At 30.9% G+C, this 14,119-nt stretch overlaps 2 protein-coding genes across 2 annotated transcripts; both read left to right on the forward strand.

The window, feature by feature from the left end:
* The first annotated feature begins 2,442 nt into the window (after positions 1 to 2,442).
* LOC134233090 (uncharacterized) lies at positions 2,443 to 4,566 on the forward strand. The gene is made up of 4 exons (XM_062715086.1): positions 2,443 to 3,415; positions 3,514 to 3,581; positions 3,765 to 3,899; positions 4,099 to 4,566. The coding sequence occupies exons 1-4, from the start codon at positions 3,297 to 3,299 to the stop codon at positions 4,509 to 4,511; spliced, it is 735 nt and encodes a 244-aa protein (XP_062571070.1). The 5' UTR covers positions 2,443 to 3,296; the 3' UTR covers positions 4,512 to 4,566.
* Positions 4,567 to 5,921: 1,355 nt separating this feature from the next.
* Positions 5,922 to 14,089, forward strand: LOC134233086 (uncharacterized; the record flags this gene model as incomplete). The annotated part of the gene is made up of 8 exons (XM_062715080.1): positions 5,922 to 6,063; positions 6,344 to 6,481; positions 6,659 to 6,782; positions 7,023 to 7,125; positions 7,438 to 7,569; positions 10,276 to 10,340; positions 13,498 to 13,679; positions 14,026 to 14,089. Coding segments are annotated over exons 3-8 (658 nt in total), but the record flags the coding sequence as incomplete, so codon positions are not given.
* Positions 14,090 to 14,119: the final 30 nt, after the last annotated feature.

Below are 14,119 nucleotides of genomic sequence, written 5' to 3' on the forward strand. Positions count from 1 at the left end.
GGTTTATGTTTTATAGGTTAGATATGGTCTATGTGTAAAATTAAAACCTCTTGCAACTGTAGATTGCGGTACCCCTGCTTCCAGTCGCCCATTTTCCTTTTTGTGCCACGCAACATTCAGATGCAGCAATTTTAGGAAGCGTCATTTCTCGGATGAAACCAGATTCAATATATCGAGAACCCCCGCTTTTGATAGCCCCTTTGTACCTGAAGGAATTGCATCGGAATTCAACAAATGAAAATTGAGATTAAAATTTTGGGGAAAATTTTTCAAAATCAGGTCTTTTTGTCTGTGAGACTTGTAGAATAGCTGTAAAGTTAACAATTGCATTAAAAAATCATTCATTTCACTCAAGTACATCGTATTCATACAAAATTAAAAGGTATGACAAAACTATCAAAAATTTTCAGGGCATTGTTCCTACTATGCGTTTCTTTTTTTGAAGAGTATAGTTTCAGCTTTAGTATTCCTTTTGTTTTTAATTTTATCTAAAATTCTACTCATTCGTCGAAAAAAAAAGCCATACTACAGCACAAGTAGATACTTCTGTCTCCTTTGAAGAAAATGGGTTGCATAATGTGGTGGACGAATTTCCTTCAAGGGTAGGCCAGCCGAATCTAGCACTGGAAGATGTTAATCCGATTGAAGATCCGCAAATTATGGAGGACGAAAATCCTACAGGATGCGAAAGAATCATGGAGAAAAAGAAACCGAAGTCTTTGAAAAAGAATACTGAAGTTACGAACATTAGAGAGACAGAAAATATATATACTTTAGCATTTGCATCTTTTGGCAGTGTGATGATGGAAAAGTCGGTTCATGATTATTCTCCGCTTCAATTCAACTAACCCCCTTATGCCCGTGTAAATAAATTTACATTTGATAAGTGCTTATAAAAATCCAGATGCTGTGTTGCATCCCACAGTACATATTACTTAATTGCATACATTGAAATAAGCGTAATATTTAAATGCACTATCTGTATCTGCTCTTTTGTTGATTTGTTTTGAATGATGTAGTATATTTAAAACGCAATTCATCGACGATTAAATTCATATATGAGAACTGTTCGGAAATTATTGAGACAATGTGTACATTTTATCTTACTCATCAATGTTTTTCGGTATAAATCTGCATAAACGTACGTTTGCCAAACATCAGGAATTCATAAAAGCAAGATATAATTTACAAACACTACATTTCTCCTCTTCAGTGTTATATAAATGTGTCAATGGTAGGTGTTCCTGGTAAAGTCAGGAAATTATATATTGAACAAGAGGCCCATAGACCACATCGCTTACCTGAGCAAATGTGCTGCTTAAAAAAACAAAGCAGCTCAGTATTGATAAGTTTACTTGTTGGGGGAGGTGGGTAAATGTTCTATTACTTGAGAATGTCACTTTATCAATAAATGATACATGTATAGTCTGCCATACTTGAAAGATTTTTAAAGATTTTTCCAATATAACTTGATCCCCATTGACCCCCCCCCCCCTGGTTTTTATTTGAATGAATTTTAATCCTCACTACTTGCAGATGCTAACGTGTTATTTTGATTCAGCAAAACTTTTCTGTTCTTGAGGCGATTTTTCCTATATATTCTTGTCCAAAACATTGATCCTTCATTGTGGCCACACCCTAGGAGGGTCATGAATTGAACATACTTGAATTAACACCACCTGTGTATGCTTCCTTATTATGAGTTTCATCTTTCCTGGTTCTGGAGAAAAGTTTTCCCATATATTCCATTGTAAAATGTTGATCAGCCATTGTTGCCCGTCCTACCCTGGGGGTCATGATTTTTTACACTCTTAAATCTACACTACCTTAGAATATTTACACGTGAGTTTCATCCTTTCTGGGCCAATGGTTCTGGAGAAGATTTTAAAAGTTTCTCCAGTTGTATGCATGTACCTGTGTCAAATTCTTATCAGCCATTTATGGCCCCACCCGATCCCTGGGGGTAATAATTTAAACAAACTTGAATCTATACTACATGAGGATATTTAAACATGAATTTCAGTTTTCTTTACCCAATGGTTCTAGATAAGAAGATTTTTAAAAGATTTTTCCTATATATTCCTTTGTCTAACTTTAGTTAGTCATTGTGTCCCCAGCCCTACCCCCGTGACTGATAATTTGGAAAAAAAAAATGAAACTACACTACCTGAGGATGCTTTCACATTAGTTTCATCATTCCTAGTCCAATGGTTCTGGAGAAGATTTCTATAAGATATGGCGCCGTCTCAAAAATTGTCAAATTTTAGTCTTTGACACTATTTTAGATTTTGTTGGAAAAGCCCAAAATTATCATTTTTTGCCATTTTTTGTATATCTGCTCCAGATATTTCTTTTTTTCAGTCACGTAGATGAAAGTCAAACTCTAAAGTTACAAAACTGTTAACCATTTAGGTTGACCTTAGTTTTAATTACATAAATATATATGAATTTTAAGTTTTACTTAAAATATTTTATGTAAATTGGAATGCTCTGCGTGTAAGAGTTATCGCGCTTGCCATATCGTTGGAAAGTTTTTGCCGTGTCCAAATTAGGAGAGGCAGATGCAAGCGATTCTTGGAAATGAAAACATTTAGTAAACGCGCAATGAAAATCGTGCGCGGTAAAAATCAGGACCAGGTCGTTCAGATAGCGTCACCTTTCAGTTTCTTTTAGGACGCTGTGAAAAGTACAAGTGTGCGAGATAGCTTCAAATTATTTTAAGATCAATGCAGATAAATCATCGGTAGAGATAATATATTTGGTAAAATATTGCAAAATGTAAATTGCTAGTATTTCTCTTTGTCGGTTGTCATTTATTTAGTATAACATCCATGAACATCTTGAACACTTAAGAGAGTGGTCATGCTTTATCGTCGTACATTGCTTTAAAGATCGAAAAACTGTGATGTTGTTACAGTCATATCAGAGATTTTTCCCTATTAATGTCCGAAAATAATTTGGCAATGTCATCTTTCTTTTAATTACCAAATTTTTTTTACAAAGAAAAAATTCAGCAAACAAAACAAATATTTTGCAATACATTAATTCTCAAATTCTGACGTTCAAGGAACAATGATTGATCAAAAAGAGAAGGAAATGGGAAAAAATAGTTAAGTTTAAAATCCTTTAAATAGGGAAATCAACACGCTAAAATGGATATTTTTTGATATTTAAATGAGAATTGTAATTTTTTATGTAGAAACTTATGTTGCCTTTTAAAGTTTGTTTTCATTTCTATATATAGGCACACATGTATATGTGTATTACCCTCTTCAGTCATAATTTTAACTGCAAGGATGGATTTACAAATGCATTTCAAATTATTTGACGGACTTAAACCGATTACAATTTTTCAGATAAAGTCGTTTATCATTTTGTATGTTACCTTTCTTGTCATAATAGAGGGCTGTCAAACGTGAGTTCCTTATGAAATCTTGTTGTTTGTCAATGAACATAACAAGTGTAAACAAAAAGTGCAAATTTAGTTTTTAGAAATAATGGTTTGTTTAACAGGGAGCATAAGGGAGGAATTTGCACATGTCATGGGTATTTTTTCGACGAGAAAGCAAATATTTGCAAAGGTAATTCATTTCATTTTTCAAAATGCATAAGATTTCCTTTATTTAAAACCATTCTTTAGGTTGTTTTTGTACATTTTTATTCAATTAATATTTACAAGCAAAAGTAAAACATTTCACTCAAGGACCTAAATCCTCATAGATACTTTTATGTGTAGTCAGATTGCGTTCTTTCTGTATTTGTAGAATGTCTGGCTGGATATTTTGGTCGGAATTGCTTACGTAGGTGTCGGTATCCGGGGTATGGAGAACAATGTCAAGGGGAATGCTTATGTACCACAGAATATTGCGATTATCGGAGTGGTTGTGTCAACATCATAGGTAAATTACTTAAAAAATGTTATACGATCTGCTATAGAGTTCATGATTTAATTGTATTAAAGGTGATTTTTTTTTTTTTAAATAAAGCATTAGTGCAATCCCGCATTAAATTAGACATCATATCTAATTAATTAATAAATTAAAATTAATCATGAAATATTGCAAAACAATGAATATTTTTCCTTGTCTTTTATTTTAGAAAATAAAACATATATCAGAGCATGGGATTTCTCTCGCAAAACCGGAAGTCGAATTTCTATTTCCATGTTTATAAAAATCTTTATAATAATAACAGCAGGAATTATATTCCTTTTCTTGCTAATTTTAACAAGAATGATGATAATTCATCGAAAAACAAAGAATACTTTGACGAAGGCAAATATTTCCAACACCATTGAAGGGAATGATCGAAATACAATGGATGATGATGTGATTTCTCTGCAAGTACATGGACGTAACAAGAAAAGAAATAAAGGCACTGGTACCAACAATACAGGGGTGTTTAAAATAATGCAAACAGATACTGTAAAGACACACTCGTATTCAACTTTTGCAAGCATTAGAAATGAAATGTTGGGTGATTATGCTTTTCAAGATTATAGACGTTATTAAAACTAATTTCTGTCTGTACATGTATCATTAAATTCTATTCAATGTTATATGATGAGGTGTTAAGAAATAGAAATAAGAAATACATGTAAGGTACCCTTCATTCTTTTTATAATAGAAAGAATAATAGTGTCCATATTTTGCTATGGAAAGCCCAAAAATATGCGTACAATGAAAAACAAAAAAAAGGCCACAATTTAACAAAGATTCTGTATAAGTCTAGTCAAATAACATCCCGTAATATAAGAGGAGCTATGGAGATAGACATCCAAAGATCTAGAAAGAGACGTACGGTCGTACATGTACAGACAGAAGGGCGGACGGAGGTACCGATAAATGGCCGGACGGAGAGACATCCAAAGAGTTTATGCGTTTTTAAGGGAGTACTGTAAATCACGTTTTATTCGCGAGAACTTTATTTTCGCGTAAATACGCGAGACAATGAGGTCGCGAAAATTTCATTCTCGCGTTTAATAGTATTCCTTATGATTATATAGAGGAAAAACAACAATTCGTGAAAATTATGTCTCGCTAATAAAGAGTCAATGACTATCTCGCGAAAATAAGGTGTCGCGAAAATTTAGTGATCTACAGTATTCTGTTACTTTTGATTTAATCAAACCTGCATCTTTACTTTATTTTAGAAGATTTCCATACAAAAGTTATTATTATTTCCCTAAAGACTGTATTTATATATTCTTAAACAGAATGCATTTTATGAATATATTAACAAAAATAGTTTTTAAAAGTGTAAAATTGCCATGGTATTTGTTCATATTTTGAGTGAGTCAAACGAACACAATTCTCATGTGTTATCAATGGATAAATCTAAATTCTGTTTATGAAATTGTGATACGTGTACAGTATTTGATATATTTTACACGTATATAACCGAATTTTCTTTTGATTGTACTGCAAAATACAGAAAGAAAAGTAGTGAAAAAAGGAATCCTTGTTCATTGAAGAAATGAAATGGAATCCTGTTTGTGCATTTTCCATTTAATTTAAAAAGTAAACTAAATCAGATGATCACTTAATGTTTTAACTCTGATTGTCAAAATATACTTAAACACCTCAGGAATAATTGGACATTTAAAATATTTAAATTTCAAAATCTGTTATCCTTCATAAGCCCCTTACAAGAAATATCTTTAATCTATTTTAGCCAAAATGAATTTTTTTCAATGCATTCATGGTACGGTTAAACATTTAACATCTTTACATGAACGCAATTATAATAATAATAATAATAATAATAGAAGGACAATTACATGCTTGAACAAAGCTTTTCAATTAATATTTATACATTTTAATCACACCGTTTTTTGTTATATTTATATCATGTTTATAACTTCCGGCTCGATTTTTTGTCGTTAAGGAAGTGCAAAATATATAGGTTTATCTCACACTGGTTAACAGCTAAAAAACTGGGTTTTTTTAACTTCCTTATTTAAAAACATACCACTCGAAAGGATGTCCGTTTTATTCTGCGATTCCAAAAAGTCTTGTTTACAAGTTGTTATCTTATGAAGAGGAAGTAATAATGTAACTGAAGGTATTAGTTGTTTCGATTGATAAATTTATTTTTATATATGTTTTGATTGATTTGATAAACATTTACGTCCTTTTAACTTAATTTTCGTATGCGACGAATAAGACATTAATAATGAGACATTATACATACATATTATATTGAGGGCAATATTTTATCTTTATGAGGCAAATAACAAAGCCCCAATCGATATTTAACGAGATTTTATATAAATTAAAACACCTTTTCATTAGATGTCTTAATTATAACTGACGCTTTTTTATTCGTTTAGTGTCGTTTTCAGAATTTTAACACAACTGAAGTTCTAACACTCCTTCAGCAGTGAGGGATCGTGTTCGTTCCGTCACCATTTCGACACGGAACATACGCCCTATTCAAAAGGACTCTTCCACACAGTGAATTTGAACCCGATCGGTGTGAAGTAAGTCCTCACTTGGATAATCTGGAGCAAATGCTCAAACCAATGGTTAGCTATCTTTGTTTAGGTGCGATTTCTTAGATGTAATAATAAGTTGAAAAAGAAATATGTCAGTGTACATGTAGATGTATTGACATTGATTTTAATATTGAAGGTTCTTTGTAAACAATACCTTTTTAGCATTGCAGAACCATGGGTGTTTTAATGCTCACACTGCTGTTTTTCTTTGTGAGGAATTCTAATGAGGACGAGACTGTTAACGTCGGAGTTGTTATAAGGCTCACACAGAAAGGCCTTACGTACGGTATAATTCACGGCCTCACTTTCTTGTTGTTAGTTTTGTTGATCGGTTAGAGGAATAAGCCTTTAAAAATAATGATATTCAAATTTTTCCTGTTCTGAGGAATTATAAATTACAGCAATTATTAAGGTATTGATTAATTTTACTACTGATAAAATATTGGAAAATTACACCAATTCTATTTTGTATTTTATTTTTTCAATCATGAATCAATTTTAAAATTTGACCATCATTTTTTTTCAGCCATGAATACAGTTTTGGAGTCTGTTAAGAAACTGAATCTGTCAGCATTCAGCATACCTACAGCAAATGTGACTACAAGCAATGTCAGCTATTCGATTCAAAAGTAGAGTAACCGTTCCTTTTATTTTTTTTTTTCATTTTATTTTTGATCTAAGTATTAATTTTCATTACAGCATTGGCAATACAACTTAAAACACGCCTTTTCTGTTTTCTTAAAACTATCAGAAACATATTTTTTTTTTTACATTTACACTTTGAATGATCTTTTAAGAATTGTTTTCCATATTTATGTATATTAATTTCTTATTTTCAGTTCTAAGTATTCTAACAATGACCACTTTAAGATTATCATAAATTTTATATTAGAAAATTAGAAATTCTATATACAATAATTAATATTATTTTTATTGTGCAGACTAATATATACAGATTATGCTAATTTGAATGCATCGATTCTTATAAATGAAAAACCTGGATTGAATGTTACTGTCCATAGTCTTTCGGTAAACGCTACTGGAGAAGTGGAGTGTCAAGATAAGGATGAGAGGTAATTCCTTGTTCTTTTTTAATGAAATTTATGGAGATAGCGAACAGTATTCGATTTCAGGAGTCAATTTAAACATAACAAATCTTGACCAAGCAAACACGGACCTCTGAAACATCAGAGGTGAGATCAGCTGACCAAACACACCTGCCTATGCTCTCTGTCATTATCGAGAGTCGCCCGCGTGGTGAAATGGTTAATGCTTCTGTTTTAGAGTCGCGAAGTAAGGATTCGATGTGAAAAGTCGCAGGTTCGAATCCCACTATAGAGGGTGGAGACTGGTCATTTAAATGAGACCGTATAAAACGAGGTCATGTGTCGTAGTATGTGCTGGCACAAAGTAAATTCCTTACTGCTCAATAGCCCTAAGTGCCTTGTATAGGACATAATATGTTGCCCTACACCTGCAAGTGGTGTCATCTCCATATGAGCAAAAAATCTTCTTCAGAGGGTTATTAAGGACGTTCAATCCTGAGATATTGAGTTGATTTTGGTCATGCCCTTTCTTTATAAAATTCTGCATCATTTTTCAGTTAAATTATTAAATCTGAATTCTACAATGCAAATTGAACTATATTCAATGAAAAAACCGCGATTAAATTCCATTCAAGTAGAATTAAGCTAGGGACTACATTTTGTGGTGGAAGCTTTCATAGACGAAAATGATCAGTTTTCCCCCTTTTGAACTATAACAGTGCTGTTAATTTTGGATTCCTATTTTTCCATGCTTGTAACACAGAAAGCTGTTTTTGCAGTGAAATGTGTTATGCTGGCTCTGAAATATCTATTAAATCATTTCTTATGAATTCTATCAACAACGTGGGACAAATATAGTAAATATATTCTGAAAATCTGGGAAAAAATTGATCCAATTTTAACATAAAATTGACACCTTTTTTTAGTAATATCTGAAAATTTACATCATATACCCCCACTTTTGAAGTTCTTTTCTAAATATTCAAGATAACTTTGACCTATTTGCTTAAAATCAGAAAAAAAGTTTTAGACTTTAAAATAATTTTCTAGCTTATCAAATTTTCAATGCCAGAAAAATCACATTTTAATAGTGCAGAAAGGTCAAATAATTGATTATGCGTAGCAATTTGCATATTTTTCTTAATCACAATTTTAAAGTGTCTCTTTTTCAAGCAGACTAAGAGTTCATTTTGTTTCATGCTTTAATTGGATAAAAATATTGGAGGGAAAACGTCGAAGATATAATTTTTGATTAGACACAAATTTCAGTGCAAAAAGATCATATTAAATCTACTGTAGCACCAAAAGAAGCATATTTACCCCATTTTTAAATCTGAATTTAAATTATGCTATGTATATAGAAACTAAAAATATACTTGTTAAAAAAAGTTTAAGACTTTAAATATCAGGATCGAACGTCGTTAAATAACATACAATCAATCACTACATCTTGATTAAGAAATAACAAAAATATCCGTAGACAATCTAAGGTAAAATAGAGTAATATGGACAGTTTTGTAAACGTCTAAAGTATGAACTAAAATAAAGGTAAATCCTGGATTTTCAAAAAAATCTTTTCAGATTGTTTTGATTTATCTTTTAAGATTTATTTTAATTGGTGGTTTGCATGGTATGGAAAAAAGGATATTGTTCGGGTTTTTTGTTGTTTAAATCGTGCCAGGTACTCTTTTGCATAAGACGTTGACGGTAATGGTTGCGGAAAAATAAACTTTATATGAGATGTATCTTTATAGGTGGACTTCGTTGATAGCGACGTCAGTGCTATCATATTCTACCAGGAAGAATTTGATAATTAATCCTGTATATTTCTAAATATATGAAAATTATTCATTATTGCAAAATTTAACGAGAAGAAACACTCACGAAGCAAATTACTCGGTTTTATTTTTATGATACGAAAACCAATGTGAATAAAAATAAATCAGTTGCAAATCATTGTTTTTGCGATTTGACGTAGGAGAGTCATTTCGCGATGGAAAGCACTTGCGAATATTAAATATTATCATACCATATTATGAATATTCCACACAACGCATTATCTAACTGGTTCTAGGTTTTCACGTGATGGGGCCGTAAAACTTCATATTTCACGGCCGTCGGCATGCTTTTCATCATATTCACTTCTTCGGATACTTAGTGCATTGTGCCAAAGGGTTTTAGTATTTTTACGTTTAAAAAAGAAAGTGAATTTGAGAACTGTGCCGAATTAGAAAGTTTATGCTTATTTTGAAGGCTTTGCTTGTTCCGATATAATAAACGATTCATTGCATGAATGTTGGAGAAACATGAAGACTTATTCAGCCAAGAAAAATAATATTCCCCTAAGTTTCACTTATTCAGCCAAGAAATATCATATTTTGATTGTTATACTTGACTTTTCTTGGCTGAATAAGACTTCATATTTCCCTCACCATCATGCAATAATCTACAGTATCAGGATATATATTACGATAATGATGTTTACTGCAGGTCCATGTTCATTGTTCATCGTATTTATTAATTGTTTACTTTCAATGAATAATTCAATAGCACACATATTGCGTCAACATTTTACAGTGTTACAAAGTCACAAAAAATAGATACTAAAGTCAATATGAGTTTTCTAAAATATACAAAAAATATAGCTATTGGTCTATCCATAAAAGTAAAGCAATCACCATTAAGTTGTCATCAAATACAATTTAAACAAGTGTATGATTATTTTTCCTTCAGAAATGTTCAGCATTGTAGAATTGAAATGACAATCTCTGGATCGGGACATTTCCTCGCGATAATAGGTAAAAAAAATATGTTTTTTTTTTAAATCTTTTATTAAAATCATAAAAGGTTCAAACATATCACAATATCAATATTAACACAAAAAATCAGCTAAATCATGATAAATATTTCTTCTAATCTGACCAGTTTTCCTAAGTACATCATTTTGAATATGAAGCATAGATTTCAGTCTATGCAGGAGATTTTTCTCTGAGAATATTTCATTTTGTAGTATACATTTTATCTTATATTTATACATAATAAGGCTAATAAATGCTATCAAATTATTAAAAAGCAAATTTTTCCAGTAAAATTAATTTCCAAGTAATGTCATATTTTAGAAAAATACCCACTTTTTCGCATATAGGTTTAATAATTTTACAATCAAACAATGAATGTTTCATATCATCTTCAATTTTACAATTTTCACATAAAGGAAAAATATCTTTGTTCCATTTGCTTACAGCGACATTGTTATTCAAAATACTATGTAATAATTCATAATTAAATTCTGATATTCTCTTCTCATATACGAGGGTTGTCCCGTAAAATCTTGGACAAAGCATTTTTCTCGAAAAATAATGGACGTAATAAGCTGAAATTTTCAGTGAATGCTTATCTATCATATTAAAGTTAATTATAATGTTTAGGATAAAATATACACAAAAATATAGATTTTATAATTCTTGAATGTGTATAGGGTAAGGCCCTACGGCGCACGGTCAAAAAACGAAGGTTTTATAAGAGAATACAGGAGTATTGATTAGAAACAAAAGATTTAAATATTTAAGATTTAGGGTAAAAATTATCCTTATGCAATTCCACAGCTTATTTTGTTGTCTTCATAAAATTTTCAATGCATTTGGTCAATTTTTGACAGTTTCCTGAACATTTGAAATTGGAAAATGGTAAACACAACACACGAAAAATGGTGACGTTTGGTAACGTTACGGCACACCAGAGATCAGTTTGCTATGATTTAGATGGTGTATTAACGCCTTATAAAATTTTAAATGAATTGGAAGAGAAAAAAATCCCCCTTCAAAAATGCAAAATCTTTAGTATATGAATAAGACGGGAGTTTTTTGAGCAAAGTCTTTCTTGATCGAGTCCCGAGGTAGTACAAGACATGCAGACAAATTTACAACTGTAATGTCTAAAGACGTTGTCAATATTGACCGCGTCAATATAAGATTGTCTATTACTTGAATGATGTTGGAATATTGTCCGTATCTTACTAATAAATAATCAGAAGATCGTACATTTATGCCAGATTGGTTCCTCAGTTGATTATGGAGACTTAAGTATGTGTTTCAATGAAATTTCGAAATTTAAGTGGGACTTATTCAACTTTAGTTTTAGTGCAAAAATGAAACGAGGTACCAGACGCTGTTTTAGGCACTTTGACGTTATCATCCGTGCGCCGTAAGGCGATACAATACATAATATTTAATCTCATAATTCCTTTCTTTATGCATATATCTATTTGAAATTAGCTATATTTATTCAGAAAATATGTGCTAAGAAGAAGTGAAAATTTCAGAACGCAGTGATAATTATTATTCATGCAAGACAACTTGTGGATGATTTTACGGGACAACCCTCGTACATTTAAGATCTTGTGTCTATAAATATATTTCCATATACAAACACCCTGAATATTAAATGTGTTTGTCCATTTCTTTTCCAACAAAGGTTTTTGAAATTTCATATCAATAAAAATTGAGTGGTAAAAATTTCTTCTTATCTCTCGTATTGATTTTACAACATTATGTTTAAATAAAAAATGTACATTTGGTTTTACATTCACATATTTCGCATAACAGTCAAAATTTTGTTTATAATCTCTAACAGCTTTTTTACGCATAAAATATTCACATAATATATTATTCTTTCTATTCAATTTGTTATAGAAATAACTAATATCATACTTTTCACCTGATTCGTCAAATATATCTTTAATATATAAAACTTTGCTTTTTATTCACTCTTTGAAACACATGGGTTTTAAATTAAAATGAAAACAAGTATTATTCCATAAAAATTCATTTAAGAACTGGTCTCTATTTAAATTATTAACATTTCTTTGCATTTTACATCTGTTAAATTCTGCGAATACATTGCCGTAAAATTTCGGCAGATTTAACATTTTGAAAAACTCGGATTCAAAGTTACACTCCGTAGTTTTGATAATATCAAATACTGTAATATTGTGTTGTTGCAAAATACCTTTGAGAACCCAGTGTGTAACACTTTCAATATTAACTATTCTGCTAATGCACGACGCCTTCGCGGCATGAAATTTGCTTTCAACATCAATGATTCCAATTCCACCGTTCTCAACATTACCAATAAGAGTATTTCTTTTAATCCTATCTCTTTTCTTCCAAATAAAATTATATATGACCTTTGAAACATTTTGATAAAGTCGACATTTGGATTTTGTAAAACGAAGGCATTATATGATATCTAAGAAAATATGTTAAATCATAAACTATTTGGCTCATGGTTCAAATTGATATAAGCATTATCATGCTATAAAAATTGGCTTCATCCCTTTTACTAGACGAACCTTAAAGATTATGTGGCCTCTTAAATGGTGAAAACTCAATGTGAGATGTGTTGGCTGCAAAAGTGATCTCTTTTATTAAAATGATGTTTCCCAAAGCATTTTTCAAATAAACCTTTCCTTAAAAAATGCTAGAAAACATTTTTAAAAAATACTGGCAACAAACAAACACCTTAGCGACATTCCATTTAATTTTTTTTTTAACTTTTAATTAAAATTCATCAACCAGATTTCATCTTATACAAAAGGTATTAACAAAATGCTGTGGGGTTATTCAAATACGCTACTAAGATTAAAGTTTAAAACCCCGTCATCATTTTTTTTTAAGATCTTGCCCTATGTGTTTTTGAGCCAAATTACAGATTTCATGTACATTAATATTGAATCCAAGATCAAATATCTAGGCCAGCTTATTTATGGTATGCCTTTGAATAAATATTCTTTTAAAGATATTAATGATGATTATATTATACCGGATGATCTTTCAAAAATCTTAACATATAACATACTACCTTCTGCGAAGGCTTTCTTTTTAAATAAGTCTGCCGTAATCCAATAAGATGAATTTTGACTTTGTATTGTTAAGAGGATTATTTAAAATATTGAAGGGACAAATAGACAGGGGAGATTTAATGTGTCGATGAATCAAGAAGAGGGCAGTTGCATCATTCCGTTACCTGATCTAAAGATATGGTTCACAGATTGTGATAAACCCGCAGAATCCATATGTGCAACAGATTTGTTGGAACTTGAAGAACAATTTAAAAAGGAACGACTTACTCAGAAAAAGGTAACGTGTTCTTTTTACTAAATAACTATATTTTGCAGTGTGGTTGCTTTCATTCAAATTATTGATATTACAAATAAAAACAATGTGTGACCAAAAACAAACCTGAAGCGTTTCTTTTGAAAAAATAAGTTACTGTAGTGCAAGCAACATATAAGCAGCAGAATATCTGATTTAACACTCCATTTGAGACCTAAATGAGACATTAAAAATAAAAATGCTAAAATGCTTGGGCTGTCAAGTGATTTTCAGCAAATGTAGTCCAGAGTGCAACAACAATGAACAGATACTGTGATATTTTTCAATTGTTTTTTTTTATTTTTCGGATACGTTTTGATTTATTTTCCAGTTATGTTTCTTAGCACGGTTCTATTTTTTTGCAAGAGGCGATGCAGAAATGAACACAATTATTTGTAAGTGTTTTTACTTGTTTTTTTCACGTT

This window comes from Saccostrea cucullata, unplaced genomic scaffold, assembly GCF_032062105.1.
Source record: "Saccostrea cucullata isolate Sc308-1 unplaced genomic scaffold, CSIRO_AGI_Scuc_v1 ctg9270, whole genome shotgun sequence".
Taxonomy (NCBI): Eukaryota; Metazoa; Mollusca; class Bivalvia; order Ostreida; family Ostreidae; genus Saccostrea; species Saccostrea cuccullata.